This window comes from Bacillus rossius, chromosome 6 (genome assembly GCF_032445375.1).
Source record: "Bacillus rossius redtenbacheri isolate Brsri chromosome 6, Brsri_v3, whole genome shotgun sequence".
NCBI classification, from domain to species: Eukaryota; Metazoa; Arthropoda; class Insecta; order Phasmatodea; family Bacillidae; genus Bacillus; species Bacillus rossius.
This window is the reverse complement of record NC_086334.1, coordinates 1,898,652-1,922,411: the sequence shown is the minus strand read 5'-3', so window position 1 is coordinate 1,922,411 and position 23,760 is coordinate 1,898,652. Positions and strand designations below refer to the sequence as shown.

General features: G+C 38.4%; 1 protein-coding gene across 1 annotated transcript in view; it reads right to left on the bottom strand.

Annotated features, from left to right (window-relative positions):
• LOC134533365 (uncharacterized) overlaps positions 1-21,383 on the bottom strand; it is a 59,464-nt gene extending 38,081 nt beyond the window's left edge. The window contains exon 1 of the mRNA XM_063370884.1: positions 21,252-21,383. Coding sequence (XP_063226954.1) covers positions 21,252-21,383 — 132 coding nt within the window. The remainder of the gene's footprint in view (positions 1-21,251) is intronic.
• Between the last annotated feature and the right edge of the window lie 2,377 nt (positions 21,384-23,760).

Genomic DNA, 23,760 nt, shown 5'->3' with positions numbered 1-23,760 from the left:
ATCAAGAGAGAAAAAAATTGGTTGTCTGTAAAGTCGGTTTACGGACGATAGTTTAACGTGACGTCATAACAAAACATTGATGAAATGATTGCATACTTACATCAATAAAATTGAATCATTTTTATTGAATTATCACTATTTTGTATGAATACAAAGGAGTGAAATTAAATCTACAATTTAATTCATAATTTTACTTTTATTTGCACTCATTAATTCAAATATGTTTATTACTTTAACGAAGAGATTATTTTAACTATACCTTTTTTACAAGGTTTGCTGTTTAACTTCTGCCAATCTGTGTTATTCTGTTAAGGATAGAACGATGATAGGAAAAGTAGGAAACGAATGGGAGTGTTTCAAGTTTAATGTGCCTCGAAAATGTCAAATCGATGGTTGTTCCAATCGAGCGGAAGAGAGATAGATTCGGCGGAATCGTACAATGAGCGTAACTGGACACAGCGTAACGGGACAATGTGCGTAACGGGACCCTTTTTCGTGCGTGCAGCCGGCGTTCATCGATTTATTATACGTTGTCTCGTCAAAAAAATTGAAAACATACACCCACAGAGAACAAGTCTAGATCAGCTGATGTCAAACAGATAAACCCAACGATGGACCTGAACAGATGTATGGACAACACAGCGACAACACTTGTGGCAAAACAGTCTGTTTGTTCGTGATGACGGAAACGTATGCCAGTTACCGAAACGTCGTGACTGTTTTCTCATTGGAAACCTGCTGTGTTAGTCGGCGTTGTCGCTATATCTGTTTATCTTCATCGTTGTGTTCGTCTAATTGCTGCATCTTCCAGTACCAATATTATTAACCAATTAAAATACCAGCTACAAAATTTTATCCATAAAAATGTTTAAAAAAACATATTTTTCAAATGTTTATTACATACAAAATAAGTTTTAAAACTAGGCCAATAATAATTTACGTTATCACTTTTATAAGTAAACTTATTTCCTCCAGAAACATCAATAGCTGATATAAAGTGAAGGAAGAAAGCGTGGTGTTCTGTCTTACTCGGCAGCCGTGTTCAGCTGCAGCTGAAGCTGTTTGGAAACCTTTTAATAGGTTACATGCCATTCCAGAGGATTCTTTTTGATGTATAACCTCTTAGCTCTGGGTATACGGCATTTGGTAGAATGGAACGGAAGTCGCATGGAACAGAAATGTGTAATCACGGTGCTGCTATCTCTGACGGATGGTGCGAACTAAAGTTCACAAAGAGAAACTTTATAGTATTTATAGTGTTTAATGAATTTCAACAAGATGAGCAGGATATTAAAAAAAATTCCTTATCGTAAATCAGGTGCAAAGTTAAGTTTTAGTATTATTTCAAGGGACTCTATTTTCTCTTTTATCGGAGCCGTTTCATTATAAACTTTAAAATTTCGGTCTGCTAATCGAATGATCGATAGTTGACGTAGTTGCTCCGGTAGTGAATTCAGGTAGCGGGTGCGGAAACTAGGTGTGATTCGCGTCAAAAAATGTAAACATAATGTTCGTATATTTATATTTAAAAAAATTCTAAGTTAAATTGCATGTCCGAGTTAAAGTCCGTATTACAAGTGTATTTTAAACATGCGAACGAATGAATATGTTCGTTACCGAGGCTGGATGATTACACTGAATGACTATTGAGGAAGGCCAAGGTTTTGATATTTGTATCGTTTACATAAATAATTAACAACATTAGAGATGAGTTTCTATCACATGATGTAAATAATTCGGCAAAGACAGTTAATGCAGTGGTCTCGGAGTGAATTGTAGATACAAAAAAGGATGAAATGGCGAGTAAACTCAAGCACCGATGCTTCCCTCGCGATAGTGGTTACCAGCACAGGAGTGGAGCTGGTCTCCGGTGCGGAGGTAGCAGCCTGTTTCCCAGGGAACAAAGTGCCTCGCGTGAGACACTCTCACAGTCCAACTCACTCAGCCGCTGCGCAATAACCCTCTCGCAATCCTGCAGTGGCCGATCTCCGTCGAGTTGAGTGAAGTGATAGTTCAGCTTTTTACACACACACTAGCTGTGGGACCGATGGGAATTTTAATTTTTTTTTTTGACGTGATAACGTCTCATAAATCGATGAACGCCGGCTGCACGCACGAAAAATTGTCACGTTCCGCCCTGAGCCGAGCGTGCAAGATCCGGCCAACCACCGTGCGAGAAAATCTTCTAAAATGTCAAACAGGTTAAGGCAGGCTTTTTAACCTATTGTTCGTGATTATATTTAAACAAATTATTTAAATTAAATTTTGCAAAAACTGTAAATAAAATTTGAAAATTAAAAAGTATGCAATTTTTCATCAGTGTTTTCTTATGACGTTATCGCGTAAAATTATTGTCCATAAACCGACTTTACAGGCAACTTTTTTTTAAACCGTTCGTATACTGGGTTTCAAACCAACATAATTGATAAATACACGAACCTAATGTGTTGTCAACGTTACAATATCTTTATTGTAGTATTTCTTGGCAACTGGTTTTCAAAGTAATCTTTTTTTAAAAAAATACCGACATTATATTTTCTGTGGTGGGATGAATGCTCGAGCACCGACATGTCAGCAGAACTTACTGGCATGGACCAAAGACACGTGACATTCAGAGCCGGTTTTTTACGATCCAAACTCTTCACGTCCCCACCAACTTCATGTTAAGTGATGTTAGTGACTTCCGCGCTTAACTTGGCCGCGTGCTGCGAAGATCCAGCAATCTGGAACTTCAAACAACCATCCGCTGATGTTAGGCGCCGTATTCTTTGAAGGAAAAGTCCGTGACTTCATTGAGATGCGTGACAGAGTAGGGCTTTATTGAAAGGTCTTCAGTGATCGTCCGCCCGATGACTCTGTCTCCGGGCAGCAACCACAGACTCACCCCAGCTGCGGTTAACGAGGAACAGGCACTCCGCGACCTTGAAGCGAGAAGGCCTGCAGTGTTTACCTTCTGTCCCGTCGCGAACCCGCGCTCAGGCGCTGACAATAGCCGCAGTGGAGGGAGGTAATTCCTGCGGTTTCAAGCCTCCGTACTTAGGTCTGCGCGGATTCGCTTCTGCCCCGGCTGCGTGTTTGTTTGTTGCAGTAGTTTGTTTTCCAATCCTTAGAATAATTATAATTGCACAGCTTACTCCTCCTGAACCCGCGGTTAGCGTTATTTGTGCTCTCGTGAAAGTCGGCAGCCTGTATTCTGTTGAATCACGCGGTTCTCTACTCCATCGCAGTCCGAGTTACGTCATTAAGTGGAGTTACGAAGACGGCAGTGATCGTGACGACAAAATAAAATTTTTCCATTGGCATCTTCGCGTCAGACACCGCAGAAATTCTTCATTCATGCACATCCTACAGTTCTTAAGCTATATGGAAAAATTATGGGCTTATCTAAAGTTTTACGAAGAATAGAAAAATATTTAAAACACACACAACTAAGCTAAACTAATGAAAAACTTTTACCAATAATATGGAAAACAAACTTTAAACAAGAGTACAGTGTAATACGCACTAAATTTTAAAAAAATACTAGCAGGTGAATAACAATCACCTTAACATTTTCTCTGTAGTAGAAAATCGTATTTTCTAATCTGAACATTCCAAAGTTGTTTTTGACAGCAGTTTTTGCACAGAACTGAGGAAGGTAGGCCCATGTCAGGATCACGCGCTAGTTCCATTTATTTTTTAGGAACTATTGTGAGTGTCTGGCCCTGTGAATATGCCATATCAAGCACCCTATAGTCATGAAGCTGTACTAAGGAAGAAGCAAAACAGTTGTTTCAAACACTTCATCAATTCACATGAAAGGTTAACTGATTTAAAAAGGAGGTGTTTTCATACTATGTGCAACTTATGGTCAGAGACTGTCGTCTTCTTCACTAAACTAAATTTAAAAACAAATTACAATGTAACCACACTCATTTAACGGTTCGGAATGTTTTCAGAGCTAAACAATCATGGGGTATTTGGAAATTTTGGTAAGTCCAGTTCTGAAATATATGTAGTGTTCTGTAATAACCACGAAGAAGAGGTAGGTTTGTGTGTCTAAAACAAACCAGGAAGTGCAAAGCATACTTGTTACAGATGTTTCAGACATGGACAAAATTTTGGCACAAGTACAATTTTGTCTCATTTTTGACAGAAAAATACTTGTGTTTTTGTTAGTCACCAACTTTTTTCAGTAACCTCATGTAAGGGACAATCCGTTTACTTATTAGAAGTGTTAAGATAACTGAGCCGTCAAGGTTATAGTAACATCTTAGACATTTTGGTGGCGACTCAGTGGTCATAAATCATGAGTCTTCCCGCAGTTTTGGGACGAACCACGAGCCATCACATCCTGCCTCATGACATGAGCTTGAAGCACATGAGCTGTTACAGCCACTGTATACATAACTTGCTGAAGAGAAAAAACGTTTGCAAAGCGAAAGTCATCATGATATTAGTATTTGCGGGTCATTTTGCGTTATAAAACAGTCGCCGAGCTCTAGAAAATTCACCTTTCTTAAGTCTGCGCCATGTTCGTATTTTCGTTCTCAAGGGATATTCCTGTACATTCATCACAATAGTTTTTTTTGCAATTGATCATTAATTTGCTCACCAATTATTTATTTAAATGTATTTTCTAGCTGCAAAATGTCACGCAATTTATCATAGTTATAAACACTTTCGTGGTTTTATACCGCTATTAGATAGCACTTAGAAAACATTTGGTGAAATGCTGTGACCAAACGTAAAATACAAGAGAGCCAACGTGGTAAGTTTACAAGAAAATGCCTTAAATGAAATGGAGCCGCGAAACGCATATTTTGAACCAGCTGTGGCGAAGGGATAGCAGTTGCTTCGCTCCTGACCACAATCTCCCCAGGAGTGCACTCGTCTCAGCTGTCTCGGGGGGAGAACTCTTGGGTCGCACAGTGCCTCACTGAAGTGCTCAAGCATCTGTGTGTTCCTGGAGATGGCTTTCCTGCGAAATCGCAAACCCCCAACTCGTTTTTGAAGTGAAAACTTCCATGGGAAGGTTTGGATAGGGAGTAAATTCATGGCAGTCGTCATCGACATGGTCACGTGACGTGTTAACGATAACACTATATCTGTTCCTGTTAGTGTTCAAATTGTGTTTTTGTTCAATTTTTATTTTAAATCTTATGTATACTATTACTGTGCTGTAAAAAGTGAGTGTAAAATAAATTAATATTCTCATATAGATATATAGTTTGAATAACGAAGAAAACGGAGTCTTTGTAGCAATATAACCTAAAAATTAAGAACATCGTTATTTATATTTTTAATACCTACAATTACTATTCAATGCGTATTGTATAGTAATTTAGGAGTTATTTTATTAACGTGATAAAACAAATTTGTAGTGTGATAATATTTTTTTTCGTTTTAAAGTCTCTGATTTTTTTCAAAAAAAATATTTTCTTATGTTACACAATTATATTTTACTAAGTTAGTATTTCTTATTCCAAATTATATTTGTATTTTCTTAATTCTATTTTTAATATTAATAATAGTCACTTTGATTTACAGGTTTTTAATTTAATATGAAACAATCAATTTGGATATCCAATAATAACAACTATTTTTTATATTTTTAAGTTTTCACTTCTGTAGGCAGTCCATGACTGCTTTGAAATTTATTTTTTGATTTTTTTTTTGCGTCCAGTTGGCGGACAGCTCTCTAAAGCAGCACCAGTCGTACCTGTCACCCAACCGACACTTGCAAGAGACAGATAACATCTGACAGGAGTTGCTTGACCTGTGTGTTCCAGCGAAGATTTCACCGACGTTTCAGCTGAAATTCCAGTCACCATCTACAGGGTAACTGCTATCCTGAAGATGGTGACTGCAATGCGACCGTAACTTCAATGAAATCGTCGCTTTCGAGGCGGCTAGAACACACAATCGAAGCAATCCGACAATCGTCACGAAAGTCTGCGATCCTTGTGAACGTTCTTTAGATGACTCTTGCAATGGGGGATTTTGCTTTTGTAAAATTTTTTGGACATACACAATTGCAGTTTTGCACTGTTTGTCATAAAAAAATCAATAATGAAAAATAAGAAATAAAAATGAAAGCATAAATCAATAGAGAACAAGCCTAAATATAATCTACTGTGTTCGTCGGTTCTGTCCTATAATACCTGCGCAGGTTTATTGTTGGAAACATCTGTTTGACTTCAGCTGAATTATTTAGACTTGTTCTCTGTGGGTTTATATTTTCAATTTTATTTCTTATTTTGCATTCCTGATTTTTTTTCCCCACTACAAACAGGCCAAACTGTAATGGCGTATGTTCAAAAAATTGTATTAAATCCGTATTAAACTTGGACAGAAACAACAGCAGCAGAAGGATGTTTGGCGCTATTTTTTTTAGGAACAGTCACTTTGAGGCAAGTCACATGACACATATAAGTGGACACACACCACGAGTGTTATGGAAACTGAGGAAGGAATCGCCCACGGTTTATATTAAGGAACCATCTCATCATTTCACTAAGGATATTTCGAAAAAAATACCGAAAAATAAAAATTAGGAGGGAGGTCCCGGAATTTGATCCCTAGGACTTCTGAAAGCGAGTCCGCCGTTTTGCCGACACGCCTACTAGCTTATTTCTAAGTGAAACCTATCAGGAGCGGGCAGTCCAGTTTTAATTCTAACGGTAAGTGAGGAAACTACGTGGGATTCGCGTCAATAAATGTAGGTAGTTGAATACACAATTTGCGTATGTAATTATCACGCTAGGCATTTTTTTTAAAAAAATAATAGGTTAAATTATGTGTTATTTTCGTATTATATGTATATTCGCAAAATGAGAACTCGTGAGTTTGCCTGCTACCGAGGTTACAGTTTTACATCTCTGACGAGTAATGAAGGACTCGCTCACATGTGTTTTTTAAAATACATACGCCATTTCTGGTTACACTGAGTCTCATAAGAAACCAAACCAATAACGCACATAACAGATGAGTATGCAAACACTATGAAAATAAGCCAAAATCAGTCTAGGTCAAAAGTTAAAATCTTGGACAGTACAGAGATTTTCCGTGGGAGCAATAAGAAAAAAAATAATTTATCAGTCACAGCAGAGACGGACAAGTGGGCCGACAACGATGAGAATGACGGTGAATGAATAAAGAAAACAACCTCGGCCAACACAGCCACGAACAGACAAAGCCAAGGATGACAAGCGAGGATGGCGCGCAGACGCAGTGGCTTGTGGCCGCAAAGAGTCGAGCTCCTGACGCAGGAGTATCCAGTGGCGGATCCGGCCTCGCGTCTAGGGAGGGGCTTGTGGGAAGTACACTATTTGAAACAAAATAATAGCCACTTTATGACGTAATGAGAAGTAAAAAAAAAAATGTGCAGCAAATTGGTACTAAAAAAATAATTTTATTTATATTATATGTAAATTAAAATTGAATTTTTACAAAAACAGATCCAACTTACTTGAAAGGTGTGGTTGGTTCTGGATACCGCTCTATGGTGACGGGGTATTTTGGCGGAGGAGGGGGTGTCTCTGCGCAGCGCTCTCGCCTCGCTGCGGTTTGTTTACGGCGACTTTCTCGTTGCGAGACACACGTGTGAAGTGGCGAGATCTCGTGTCCGCGCGTCTGCGCGGCTTGCGACAGGCGCTCCTCCGGACACAGACACCGCAGGCTGTGTCACGTCTGTGCCCGGACACCACACGGCACAGTGCGTCCCCCCCCCCCCCCCCCCCCCGTGCCGCTGTGACTGTCACCACACTACCTGCCGAGGCTACATACCACCTCGTCGCTACCTGGTTTGGAGATCCGCGTCAAAAAGGTTCATTTCAAAAACTCGCGAAATTAAATAAATCAACAGTGTAACTCCTGAGAACGATACGGAAACTAAATATAAAAGCAGAGCAAAAAGTAAAGTTAACTAACTGAAATTTGGACTGCCTAAAAAATTTGTAATATACAATTTAAAAAATTGATAAAAAAAGGTGTAGAATAAATTACGTCAAAAATTGCTAGCAGCATATTACTGTGGCGTGGCCACAGGACAAATACCACAACAGCGCTATACTATTAAAGCTAGCCTGTTCGGGACTGCTACTAGTCTTGTGTTTGTGTGCGGAACTTTTCACCATTCATACATATATAGAGACAAATGTTTGGTAATAGTTTTGGACTTGTGACAAGAATTTTTTTTTGAAACAAAGACACTTGTTTTTTTTTTGTTTTTTTTCTGTGGCTCGTCATCAGCTGCAGAAGCCGCCGCGAATTGAGAGTTGCGATTTTATTCAACTTTCTTTCGCTCTGTACGCGGAGATGGGAAATGGTTGAAAGTTTGGCCCGGGGAGGGGGGGGGGGGTTGATTGTGTTTTTGACGTGACAACGTCTAATAAATCGATGAACGCCGGCTGCACGTACGAAAAAGTGTCCCGTTACGCACATTGTTCCGTTACGCTGTATCCCGTTACGCTCATTGTACGCTCGCGCCGCATCTATCTCTCTTCCTCTCTTCCACTCGACTGTTTATAAAGTGAAGTGAAAAGTTAATGTGGTTTTCATTGCTTATTACAACAAAAATTTCGGCAATAAAGGCTAATTATTCTTGCATTTTAAAAATCTGATTACTAGTATAATTTCAAGTATTTATTCTTTTATTATTAAAATAAAAATGATTCAAGTTTATTCATAAAGTATGCAATCATTTAATAAATGTTTTGTTATGACGTTGGCACGTTAAACTATCGTCCATAAACCGACTTTACAGACAAGCAATTTTTTAATGAGCGGACGAAATTGGTTCCTGTTATCGACCGAATGTGAGGTGTGATAGGAGGTTGTTCCCCCTCCCACACCCCGCCAGGCTGCAGAGGAGGGCTGACTGGCGCAGTTGGTCGCCAGAGTCTATCGTCGTGCCGCGATGTGGCAATGAACCACGTCGATGTTCCACAGTTGCCTCCAGCGGCAGCTTTCTCGTGCGCCGCCGATTGCAATTACCTCCGTGTCGATGGCGGCTCCGAGAGCCCGCCACAGCGCGTGCAGAGAAACAGAGCACATTGTCTGAGCTGGAATCACAGGAGCTCTGCGGGCTGGCCTGCCGCGTTACAGGGACTAAAAACAGCGGACGCGACAGAGATCAGAAATTTTTTCCTGCTTCCATGGCATCGAGCGTGCAATGTTACTGGAATGAGCAAAATATTTCATTTTTATAAAATATCTTCGGACTGGTGCATTTGCATTACTGTGATAATACACTATATTAATGGCTTGGAAGATCTCCGGATGTACGATCTACACCTTCACGAAGGCAAATGTGGACGAGTTTTTCAGTGGTCTACTCTCCAGAGATGAGCAACATCTAACCTCGGTGACATTAACGTGCAATTTGATGTGTTTTCATGTTGCAAACACGCTTGTAATACGAATCCCCGAAAATAGATTTAACGAATAATTCTTTAAAATAATGCCGAGCGTGATAAATATACGAAAATTGTGTGACCGTGTATGGTCACGAGACGTTAAGTTTATGCTTGCAGTGGGAGTTGGGACTCTGATGGGTCCCGGCCTCAATTGTTTTCAACTTCATTTCTGGACGCGGATCACATGTAGTTTCCGCACCCGCCGCTAGAATTCGCTGCCGGAGCAGCTTCGTCGACTATCGAATCATTCCATTTGCAAACTGAAATTTTTACATTATATAATGATAACTATATATTATAGCGAAAAAATACTTTAAAAAAATAACAAACCCCCAGCTTTGACTTGATTTTCAACAATAATTTTATTTAAATACTGCCCATTTTGTAAAAATTCACTCAACATTAATAACATTAAGTTTACTTTTAACTTTGTGAACATTGGTTCGCGCCATCCGCCACAGATGGCAGCACCGTGGTTACAAATTTCCGTTCCATGCGACTTCCGTTCCATTCACGAAATTACTCCTACCAAATACCGTATACCGAGAGCTGAGATGTTACACGTCAAAAACATTTATCTGCTTTGTTGAAAAATTGTTGAAACTGCTACATTTTGGATCTTTATGGAGCAGTTCCGGAAGTTTCCCTGTGATATTCCAGTAATTTCAGTGGCAGATACCGAGAAGGGGGGATAGGGGGTGATATATTCTTCTCCCTTCCCCACGAAGTTACGAAATTTTTTTTGGACATTATCAGTGAAGAGAGTGTGTTCCTCTGTGAGAAACCACATCGCCAACGACTACTAGCGTAGGCTCAAATGCCAGTGTATTAGTGTTAATCGTAAAGTTAGTTTTTTTTTAATGCGCGAGTTAAATTATTTTTTCAATTTTTTGACGTGACAACGTCTAATAAATGATGAACGCAGGCTGCACGCACGAAAAAGGATTACTCATTTTCCCGTTACGCATATCGTCCCGTTACACTGTGTCCCGTTACGCTCATTGTACGCTTGCGCCGCATGTATCTCTCTTCCACTCGATTGGAACAACCATTGATTTGACTTTTTCGAGGCACATTAAACTTGAAACACTCACATTCGTTTCCTACTTTTCCTATCATCGTCCTATCCTTAAAAGAATAACACAGATTGGAAGAAGTTAAATAGCAAACATATACAAACGTTATAGTTAAAATAATCTCTTCGTTAAAGTAATAAACATAATTGAATTAATGAGTGCAAATAAAAGTAAATTTATCAATTAAATTGTAGATTTCATTTCACTCCTTCTTTGTATCCATACAAAATAGTGATAATTCAATAAAAATTATTCAATTTTATTCATAAAATTATGCAATCATTTCATCAATGTTTTGTTATGACGTTGTCACGTCAAACTACCGTCGGTAAACCGACTTTACAGACAACCAATTTTTTTTTATCCATGCCGCCCCCCCCCCCCTCCAAAAAAATGCCCGTGTCCGCCAGTGACTGCCGCAGGTTCGAGCTGACGGCGCCAGATGGCGTGTCGCCGGAGGAAAGCGGCCCACGAGGTGTTCGTCGCCCAAGGTCGCCCAAGTGTCGCGGCCAGACACGCCACGAGGCGCCGCGAAAGCGCCTTCTCCCGGCCACGTGCAGGCTCTCAAGGTCACCCCCCCCCTCCCCCCTCCCCAACCCTGCACCGGACAACACCCTCTGCCAGTCCTCCCTGCTTCGTAAGGGGCGACTGAAATGCTGCCCCTTGGAAGGGCAGCACTTCAGGATTTTTCTGACAGTTGTTAGTTTGTGAAGTGATCTAACCTAACCTAACCTAACCTAAAATAACCACTGTCAGAAAAATCCTGAAGGGCTGCCCATCCAAGGGACAACAATTCAGACAACCTTTCAAAACCACCACTGTTAAAGATATCCTGGTGGGCTGCCCTTCCAAGGAACAAGTTTTCAGGATTATTTAAACACTTAAAGAATCATGTTTTCAGAAACTGGATGGGCTGCCCTTCCAGTCGCTGTACAAACAAACCATTGCCAGAAAAATCCTGAAGGGCTGCCCTTCCAAGGGGCAAAAACTCTGCTCCCCCCTTCGTACCGCCACAAGACTGTAAGTAATACAGGCAACAGGTGGTTTTTACGTCGAAACAAAATTCCAGTATTTTGTTTTATTATCATTCTCCGTGTTTTTTGGGCTGCTGAATCCGAATCTAGAGTTATCGAACAAAATTTCCTCTATTTTCCCATTTATCTTAGTTTTTCTCTTGTAATTTCAACAGTATGTGTGATAGCAACCAATTCACTCTTATATTTTGCGTGCTGGGAGGTAAGGCGGCGATGCGGGCCTTCCAGTGAGTCTGGCTGCGGCCCCGCACGGGCGCTGACGTCACGCATGCCACAAGGGTCTGGCTAGCCATCCCCCTCCGCTCCCCGCTCGCCCACATGCCTCGGACTATTGTCACTGGCACTTCTAGTGGCCGAGGCCTCCGCGCGGAGTGGCGCGAATAGACGCCGCCTTTCTGGACTTTTCGGGCGTCGTGTCGACCCCGAGGATGACGCGACACGTCACAGCCGCTCTCGTTCGTTCGGGAAGGACGCCACGGGTATATAAGCAGCGCCGCCGGCCACCGCTGGAGTTCCAGGAGTTCTGCGAGTGAAGGGAAGTGTGACATCGGCGAAGAGGGTGAACGTGCTTGAATTAAATCAGAATAGATTTTCTTTGTATCCATTTCACCTTTTTGAATAATGCTCTCCTGAAAATTGAAACTTTTGACTTGTGGCCTTATTACTTTGACAGAGCGATATAATCTGCCATCTATGGAAATGGTGTTACAACAACTGCAGATTTTTCGCACAATAATGATTAAATTGTCATGTATAGTTGTTTAGTGTGTTTGCATTTATTCTTCGTGTTACGTCCACTGCGAGAAAGAAGCCTTTGCGTCGAATGAACTATAATAATAATTTATTTCCCATGTTTTTACACTTTGTTAACAATATTCACTTAGTTAACCAGGATATTTAGCATTCACGAAAGCAAGCTTGTATGTGAGCGCATCTAGTCACTTCAAATTACATGCGGTATTTTGACGATTGTAAACATTTGTAAATGTATAATAACTGAGGAATAAGTATAAAAAATATAACCTAAGAAACTTTACATTAGTTATATAAAGATGAAAGTTAAAAAGAGCAATTTATTAAAATGCAATATTGTGTTAAAACTAAAAACGTATGAACTGGGTCCTGATTCAGGCCTTCTATGACGCGGCCTCGTCCTGAACCTCCACGCGGATCTGTCACTGTGCAGAGTGCCGGGTGAGTGGACCAGACATGAGACTGCGGGCTCAGGTGCTGACTCGTGGTCAGAATCCCAGCTCAGCTCGCTGCGCCTTGTGTAAGCGACGGTCATCACCGCGGCCAGAACCCTCGCCTGCGGACCACACCCGGGTGTTTCATGCGCGAGGAACTCACAAGTCTCGTCCCAGAGCTGGCGTTCCAAACCTTATCGACTAAACATTAGTGAAACAAAGTGTCAACTATTTATTGGTTAGTAAATTAGAAGGACTATCAAATATCAGTAGACATTCACCTGGTCACAATCAGTACTGTATTATTCACTGGTGGCCCTGGACTTTGCAGGACCATGGGCCATTTTCTTTTGCAAATACTTAAGGTTATAATAGTTCCCAGAGAAAAGAGGGCTCACGGAAAGGACACAATTAGACAGGAAAGGATTCAATTAGATTTTATTAAAATTAATGTTTTATTTTCAGTGTAGGGAGGTTTGTTTCATTTACAAAAGTCGAGGGAGAGAATATTTTCTTGGACACGTGGTGCTGGTTTCTGAGATGTCATAAACGCAAGCAGATGGCAGCAAGAAAGATAAAGGTTGCGATAAAGTGACGTAAACCGTTAGGCCTGTAAAACATGAATCAGGTAAACTCGTATGTTTGTGATATTCTAGTGCAAATGAATGACGTGAAAGTGTAAATTGAACAAAAAAATCCATGTCATCAAAATGTTTCACTAAATAAAATTTCACCACAAATGTGGCATTTATTTCATCAGTAGCTTTCGCTCTCTTCTGAGTAAAAACTACATTAACTACAAGACTTATTGATTTTACTTAAGTTTTCATATGCCTTGATATAAACACGCTAGTATATATGCACACTAGTATATGAATAAACACGCTAGTGCATATGCACACTAATATGTGAATAAACGCTCTAATGCTTGTGCTCACAAATATGTGAAATTTTTCCATCAAAACAAATAACCATATTAGCTGGATTGGGTCACTCCTCTTGGCAATTATATCCTGAAGTTTCGATCCACTTTGGAGCAGCTGTCATGAAGGGTAGGCGTGTTTTCAACCCGGATGCCACAATAGCCCATGTGTTTAGTTACTGGACGCGAAAATCCTCCAATCCAAAATAATTGTTACTTGTGTGACATTCATGTGTGTGCAACAGTGGGTCCTGGGTTTCTCCAGCAGTCACCTTCACCGACGTGTTTGTTCATTGCTCTGGGGCACAGAAAAGGCAGCACATAGTAGAGTAACTGTATAACTCAGAGACTATCTAGGAATGAAAACAAGCTGCTACAACAGACGGTCCTTGAACAGATAGCTAGATCTTCTGAACACATCGTGTTGATATTTTCGTAAGCCTACAGCTAATATTGTTTACATCTTTGCGAATGTAATACTCGAATTAAAAAAAAGTACTTTAAATGTTGAAAGACTTTTTTTCCGCAGCTGAGGATGCATGGCGTGTTTCAGAGGAATCAATCAACCCGCACACGTTCCTCGCTCTGCTAATCGAGCTGGTTTACAACTTCTCGCTCCTAATGACGTTACATGGCGAACCGGTCTGGAAAGGAAAACAGCCAGTCTTTCCTCCAAATCCACCTAAAAGGAAGCAATCATCATTAATAACGAGACGTTTCGAGAATACAGCGAGGCCCGCTTTCCTCTATTAGCGGAATAACAGCAGTGTTAATGTTCCTGTGTGGAGTTATATTTAGCGTGTCCGGAGGTCCTGTTACAAGGCCTCTTCCTCGGGTCTTCTGGCCACTGCGATGAAGTTCAGACTGGGTGCAACTCCTCGTAACCACAGAGGATTCAACAAACCAAAACAACTCTCGCCACATCAACCGAGACCGTTCTAATGAGACCTTACAGGTAGCCTATCTTAATGTTATAATTTAAAATAAGTCAACTAATTATCTTCTCTTTTGAAACTGTACATTTGTTTTTAGTTGACACTTTTACTTCCCAGGTTTAATAACGGGACTATTTAAGAACTTTTTTTGGCTACATAAAGTTAATGCTATATATACTAAATTATAATCTGATTTCAAATAAATGCAACGATAAAAGTTGAAAGTGCTACGTTTTCAAGGAAATTATTTATTGTATTATACTATCACTAAGAGTTGCTAATTAACAGTAATAACACCTATCAAATAAGTGTATGTATAATGTACCATATTTTGTAACGTTATAAAATGTAAACATCATTTTTATGCAACCAAAATAATACGTTTTCAACAGTTCTGGCTGCTTTAGTGCTGTTTTGCTGTACTACCTGTTGTGAATCTACATGAATAATAACATACTAAAAACAAACTTTAGATATGACATGATATTTAGTAATTGTAGACAACCAAGAGTTGGATTATTTTATTATAATGCGAATATGTCTTTATGTTCTACTGACGATCTAAAGATTAGTCCGAGAAATTGAATAATTTAAACATGTGTAGTTACAGTCATTTATATATTTTACTTTTGTAGTGTGTAGAAAATATGTATCTTATTAATTATTTATCTTCTTAAACTGCGATTGTTTCATCTTAAAATTATATAAATCATAAAATATTAGCTTTTATATTATTACATCAACTAAACTTACTGTATGTTTGTTTAACTCTCACTGATGTTATACAGCCACCAAAGACTGCATACAAGTAGAAGTTTTTTTATGAGAAAAGGTTTTTATTATTATATTTATATCATTACAAATTATGTATTATTATTATTATTATTATTATTGCAGTGCTTGCCTTCCTGTTCATGTTTGCAAACACTGTTCGGCTGGAACTTAAATAAATAAACAAATAAATAAATACAAGTATTTTTATTATTATCATTGTCTAAAAATAAATGAGGCATTGAACACACAGTAGTTTGGTGCATCTAACTTATTGAATTATAAAATGCATTTCATTAATTTTAGACTGATTATACTCTAGTAGAAGTTCTGCAAAAGAATTAAACATTTTTATTCTTTAGTTTACCAGTCGATTGAAATTTGATAATAAATTTTCATTACACAATCAAAACGTATTCTATAGAACTATTCAGTCTATATTATATTGAATTGTATTTTTAAAATATATATTATTCTAGTAGTATTATAATAATGAAACGATTAATATGACAAGAGAACATAAAAACCGCAACATAATCTAGCAACAAGCTTACAATTCTAATAAATCTTTTAACAAGATTCGTGATGTGAAACAGGAAGATTCTTCCAGCCAGCCAACGACTGAAAACCAAAACCGCAAACACTAGTTAGTAGTCTCGAGCCAAGGAAAAAGCACCTCTACCATCCAGGAGCGAATAAACGTGTCTAGGTCCTTAAAATAAAGCGCAAAACTTTTTTTAAATTATTGTTTTTTTATGAAAGAAGAAAAATACATTGTTCAAACGTTTTACTTTGCCTCTCTCTGTTAAGAAATTCTTCCACCATCTGTCAAACTACTCGAGGTGGTATTAAATATAACTTTGTGTGATACATAGCGCAGTGCAACGGCGTACTGGCTAAAAGAGAACCTTCCTGGCAAGTGAAAGAAAACAATTCCCTGTAACTAAATATTTATAAGAAATATATCGATAACAATGAAGGAGGGGGACAACGAAACCGAATGACGCCATTTTAACTTTAACAGATGTAAGTCCATAAAACATTTCTCCGGTTTGATTTTCAAAATTCGACTTCGTTAAAGTAAAGTTAATAATTAAAACAAATTAACAAATACATTTTTCCTATTTAGTCATTGTCGTTAGGTATTTAATTAGTTATTTTTTTTGTAAATGACAACTCTAATAATACTGCCAGTAGACACTGATATAATTTCTGTAAAAATTTTAATGTGGTATATTTTCCTTAAAGAAAAATATTTTCAATATTAAACAAAAAATGTTTTATAAAAATTGCTGTAACAAATGTAAAATGTTTTCCTATATAATAATTGTTGAAAAAAATATGGCTTCTTTTTATTCCGCCCCTTACTCCATTGAGATTGCCTTTTATTAATAGTTGAACACAGAAAGGCATGTTTATGCTTACTTTTCCAACCAAAATATTAAAAATTTATACAAAAACGAATTTTAGATTTTTATTTTATTTAAAATAAGTTTAAAATAAAACAGGTAATTTCAAGTTGAACTCATTGATTGAGGATTTACAACAACGGGTCTCAATTAATGATAAAATTTTAAATATTAGAATTCTTTGTATAGGTCATTCAAGAATATATTTTTTCCCTATCACGTTCGATAATTTCATATTCAAAAAATTGTGGGGTTTTCCAAATGAAACCATTTAAAATTATTAAAGTTATTAGAAATTTTAGATATTTAGAAAACATATATAAAATATACAGCCATCTTACACTCAATAAACTAATTTATTCCAAATCATTCTTTTTTTGGAAAAATTTCAGAAACAATAAATTGTTATGATATTTACATTTCAGGCTATGTTGAAAAAAAATAATGTCTAACCTGCCCAGGTGTTTATGATATTCTTCAATCCAGTCATCTTGGGTTACAATATTACGTCACGCGTCGCAAAAAAAACTCATCAGGAACAGGTCTTCACGCGGAATATAATGAGCAATCAACGTAGAACATATTTTGTGAGAATTCCCCAACGAAAAATGTACGTTAGGAACCTCGCACAAAAAAAAACCCACAATAATAACTATCAGTGAGATCAGAGAAGCAGGAGATTTTATATTTGAAGTAATAATTGTTACAAAATTCTCCCCCACTTAAACTGAGACAGGATGAAATTTAAATCCAAAAAAAATAAATAGACTGTAGTGGATTGAGTTTAGCGTCGTGTCGAAATCAGGGTGAATAGAAATGACAATGGATAATTGATGAAATTGGGTGGGATAACCCCGAGAAAAGCAACCGGTGCCTGGCCACGCCCACCATATCCCCACTTGAGAGTGACAGGTGCTACACGGCCGGAGAACGAATACTGCTAGCCTCGGTGGGAGGCCAGTGACTCTTCGGAGTTTGTGTTATTTCATTTTCATTTTTTGACGTGACAACGTCTAATAAATCGATGAACGCCGGCTGCACGCACGAAAAATTGTCCCGTTACGCACACTGTCCCGTTACGCTGTGTCCCATTACGCTCATTGTACGCTTGCGCCGCATTTATCTCTCTTCCACTCGATTGGAACAACCATCGATTTGACTTTTTCGAAACACATTAAACTTTAAACACTCCTATTCGTTTCCTACTTTTCCTATCATCGTCCTATCCTTAACAGAATAACACAGATTGGAAGAAGTTAAATAGCAAACATGTATAAAAGTTATAGTTAAAATAATCTCTTCGTTAAAGCAATAAACATATTTGAATTAATGAGTGCAAATAAAAGTAAATTTATCAATTAAATTGTAGATTTCTGTTCACTCCTTCTTTGTATCCATACAAAACAGTGATGATTAAATAAAAATGATTCAATTTTATTCATAAAAGTATGCAATCATTTCATCAATGTTTTGATATGACGTTGTCACGTTAAACTATCGACCGTAAACTGACTTTAAAGTTAATTTTGGCGAGTTTGAATAGTGATACTTTAGACAACTACGAATCAACGACGGTACCTTAGGGGGTACCTGCGTGCATTCGACTGCGCTACGGATGTGGGCGCACACGACTACCCTGCCCCGCCCCCTTTTTTTTGTTCCAACCAAATAAAAATTTACGATAAAATAAATACCGATTATTCCTCATAATAAACCAGAAATCATGTACCGCCATCGTGCAATTTATTTCAAATAATTTTAGACCGCTTGCAATAAATCTTTTTCGTTTGAAATGTTTTGAGTGGACATGGCATTGAACTACTTGTTGGAGTCGACATTTGTGGACGGGTGATAGTTGTGGTAGCCCACGTGAAATAATAAGTTATTTCCACCCGGCGCTTACAGGCCAGGGAATGTTCGTATGGATGAGGTTGCAACAAGGTATGAAAGGTGGAGATACATTATTTATGCCTTGACGTACCAAAAAAAATTGGGATAAATATTTAAACAGTTAGCATAGTTGCAAAAACAAAGGAAAATTTTCAACATGGCGAGGTGTAATCCCCTTAAGCAATGGTGGATACAATATTTCGGTTTGGGAGGGGCTTGACCCAGCTAAGGCCTTCTTAAAGAAATTAAAATTTTATAAGATTCTATACCTACTTCAAATGGATTAAGTAAGTATAAGTGGTGAGAACTGTACTGTAGGTAGTACAGTACTGACAAAGTGTGTGGAGGCGGGTGGACCCAGGCGGGGGTCAGGTGAAGGCCCATAAGGGGGCTCAAGGGAGAGGGGCTATCCGTCCAGCGGGGTGCACACTCGGGGGGTGCGAGGGGCGCAGTCCCGGGTAAACCTGCCCGCGACCCCGCGGAGGGCCGCGGGTTAGACACCACGTGAGAGGACGTACTCGTGTTCAGCTTCCGGGCTTGTGTCCGCACCTGTGTTCTCGTACCATGTGCGTCTCTGCCTGAGGACCGCAGCAGATAGCAGTTCCCGAAACGTCGCTAGTGTTACTGTTTAGGAAAACTATTGTGTTTGTTTCGTCTTTTCGTTTTGTCGTGTTTTTGTCTCGTTTCAACTGTTGTGATGAATTTTTTTGGGTTCAATATTTTTGTGCTGTCATCATTTGTGGGGGGTTTTTCGTTCTCTTAGTCCATTTTTCTTTGTTTTTACTTTGTTTGTTGACCATATTCCTGTTATGGAATATTATGTGGTGTTTATATCCTGTTGACAACAGCAATTGTTTGCTTAATTTGTGTTTTTGTCTTTTGGGTTATTTGTAGTTTTCTTCTACAGACATACATGTGCTTAGCAATGGCGTATGTCCAAAAGCTTACATCAAGCCGCACTTTCATAATCCACTCGGCCACGACAGAGAAATATTCTCAGCGTGTCACATCCCTGGTCGAAAGTTGAAATCAAAATTGCGCTGTTAATTGTATTCTAAAATGGAATCTCATTTCAAGTACGTATAAATTATTTCTAATATGAAAAATTTATTTTCATTTTATGCGAAATTATTTCTTCTGTTACGAGTGTCAAAATCGATATGTAATCATGGAGATATTTAACTGTTTATACTAGAAATTCAATATAGAGTACTTCTACCGTTTGGTTTATTATTTTACCCAGGCAGGATTTTAATTATATTTGAACATAGTACTGTGACACACGTATTAATCATTTGAATCCTCCTCCATCGAAGTGCGTTTGAATTAAAATTTAATCATGAATATATTTTTACGGAATTAATCAAAACAGTAGGCCCAAATATATTCGTGTGAATAAGTGCTGGTGTAAAGTCAAATTTTTTTCTACAGTTTCAAGGCTACGATAATTCCCTTGAATCGGAGTAAACTTTTGTATTTTTAAAGCGTGTTTCACTCTTATAATAAAACTCAAATACAATAATGTTGCTGATATCATTCGCTATAAACATTACAAGTTATGCAGTACGCACAGATCACGTGTACCATTAAATGTAGGGGGAGGAGGGGTGTCTGAGTAAATTATTTGCCCGCGGGCCCTTATATCACTGAAAACAAAATGCAATTGCGAATAAGGAAGAACCATTTCGCGCCTGTAAGTCAGTACAATGATCACGGCCAAGACTGGCTGGCGGTCAATACATTTCTCAGGCTTCTGGGTTGTGTATATATGTGTATATATATACATATATATATATACCTACGACTTATCGTTTAAAGTCTTCCCTGCAGTGTAATATGTCTTTGAAGTTGGAGCAAGTATTTAAGGTTGAACACTGAGCGTGTGGATTATGTTTAATTAAATGTTTTCTTTATTATTATTTTTCATATAACTTTGTGAGGTGTTACCATCCCCAATTATTTCAATGAAATATATTTTCGCGGAAGAAACAAATTCTCACTTTTTTGCATAACTTCATTCAACTGAAGTAGCTTGGCTTCTGGGTTGTAGCCGTGTCCTTGGCGAATAATTCACCGACGTTTCGGTCGTCATTGCAGTCGCCGTCATCAGGAAGCAGTTACATACATGTAGTAACAGTAGGTAACTGCTCCCTGATGATGGCGACTGCAATGTCGACCGAAACGTCCGGTGAATTATTCGGCTTGGTATTTGGCTACAACTCAGAAGCCAAGCTACTTCAGACAACGGGCCGTGAAAGCCTGCGAACATTATTCATTCAAACTGAACTTTGTAAACTACCGTAATAATCACTGTCTGAACCATGTTGAAGGTAGAGATCGGAAAAATTCGCGAATTCATTTCGCGATAGGCTAAAAATACAAATAGTTATACCTCAGTGCTGCCTCTGCTATTGGCTCGTCACTCACCTATGGGTGACTCTGGGCCAATGAGAAACACCCGACCATCCAAAGCTGTATCGAATCACCCGGCTGCTACGTTGGGACGTCTCACAAGACAGCAGCCGACGAGCGGGTGGCATTTGACGGAGTGCACGTGGAGCTGTGTAGTTCGTCCCGGAGGTGATTGAACCCGCGGTCCCTGGTCGAACGAGGAGAGAGCGCTGGCTACCTTGTCGGGGTCGGCGGCGGCGCAGCACACGGCCAGCAGCAGCAGGAGGCCCCGGCTCGGCATGGCGGGTGATGTCTGCTGGGCTCCTGGTGCGACCACTCTGCAGCCGCGCTGCGCACTGACTGGCCGCATCCTCGATCCTCGTCCTCCGCGTCTCCCCCGGGTCCGGCCTCCCTGGAGGGGGTAGCGCAGCTTTCTCCCGCGCCAGCTGTACCACGACAACACTCAGATACAAGTTACCTCTCAACTTATCATCCCTCAATATCACAAAACAATGTCTCACAGATCTTTAGAATTATTGTTTCCAAAAATTGTTGTTATTCTTCCTGCGAAACTAAAAACTTTAAATTATTTTCAAATGAAAAAAAAATCTTTATATATATAAATCCAGCGTCCTGATGTTTGTTTCCAGTGAACTCTTCACCAAGTCAACCGATTTCAATGAAAATTGGCATTCATGTGTAATTTTTTCCCAACTTGAGAGATAGGATGGTTTTATTTCGATTAATGGTCGTTATAATTTATAATTTAATAATAAAATAGAATTGAAAACGTTATGTTAATCTGTGTTAAATTTTGTCTTTTAAATCCTTTCTAGATTACTCAGCCACAGCAATGCGTGGCCGGGTCTGCTAGTATGTTAATATTTGGCTACATAATTTAACTGATGAAGAGATGGCTTTAGTATTAAAGTAGGTTTTATATATTGTTATAACTTTTTACCTGTACTTTACTTAAATACTAATTTTTATTTAATTATATTTTCATTTATTCATGTAACAATGTTATAATTTATACGTTTTTTTGTTTATACATAATATTGAATTTTAATAAATTGCTCTTTTTAACTTCCATCTTTATATAACTAATGTAAAGTTTGTTAGGTTATATTTTATATATTTATTTCTCAGTTACTATACATTTACAAATGTTTACAATCGTCAAAATACCGCATGTAATTTGAAGTGACTAGATGCACTCACATACAAGCTGGCTTTCGTGAGTGCTAAATTTCCTGGTTAATTAAGTGAATATTGTTAACAAAGTGTAAAAAAATGGTAAATAAATAATTATTGTTATATTACTTTTTTAAAATCAACGAATGTCGTTATTTCCAGACAAAAAAAAACAGTGTACCAAGGTAAACAATTTTAAAATAAAAAGGGGGTTGTCTGCAAAGTCGGTTTACGGACGATAATTTTAGGTGATAACGTCATTTATAAACAGTTGACAAAACAGTTCACGTGCAGGTTGTGTGCTGCCGCTGTCTCTCTTCTACTCGGACGCATCGGCCGATGGAGTGGGAGAGAGATAGATGCGTCTCAACCCGATCGTGCCTCTCTATCCTTGTTCCGCGCTCTCGCTTGCACGCTCGGCTCAGGCGGAACGTGACAACGAGTCATGATTTTTCGTGCGTGCAGCCGGCGATCATCGATTTATAAGACGTCAAAAAAAATTAAATTGTTTTATTGTGAATCTCTTATTATCTCAAATTACTTTTATCGTTCGCGCTGTATCGCGTTTAGACCACAACAACGAAATCCTCTGTTTTAAAAAACTAAATTGGACTGAAAGTGAAACCATTAAATCTTGTTTCTAGCTATAAGCTGTATCCGAATACGTAGGGGTGCGTCCGCAACCCATACATATCCCTACATCCCTTAGGAAATGCAGACACAGTGTAGAGGACGCATTTCTGAGGGATGGATACCTTTACTGCTAGCACAAGCTGTTGGCAGTTGGTCGTATTAAAAACGACACAATTTTAAAATTTTAATTTACGTACGATGTTATCAATTTTAGCGATCAAAATACAAATTTTGTTATGAATTTCAAAACATTAAAAATACGTGTACTAAGCACTAAATACCCCAATAAGTATATTATGCCAAAAATCTGAAGTAATATTATATGCAAACAAAAATTATCCGATTCCGAAGCCAATGAATGTAGGGTCCAGTCACTAGAAACGCATGAAGGGATGCATCGCAAATATGCATGCACTTAGCTAAGGGATCCATTAGGCTAGTTTTTTTAAATAATTAATAGCATGTATAAACTGTTCTGGCTTGTTAAACCAGAATGAACTTTTTACAAACAATTATTGCATTTCGCGTACATAGGTTAAGCACTGTTGGATTTTCAATCTAATTATTATTATTATTATTTTGCTATTTCGTGCCCAACACAATTCAGCTGAATAAAATGCATTCGAAGGTGAAGACATTAACATTTCTTACACTTGAAAAGAATCTTCGTCTCGGTGAAACTCTAAAATTTATTGCTTCAAAACTACATAAAGATTTCCTAGTTGGACAATGTTCAATCACCGTGTGTAACTTAGATAACATCTTTCATGCAAATAAAATTCATTACCCCAAAATATTAATTCAAAATAAATATGCTCCTAATTTCAATACCAAGTTTTAAGACTACTTTTCTTCATTACATACATTTTCGTGTTTTAACACAACACAAAAAAATAATAACTGAATTTAATAGTGAATAT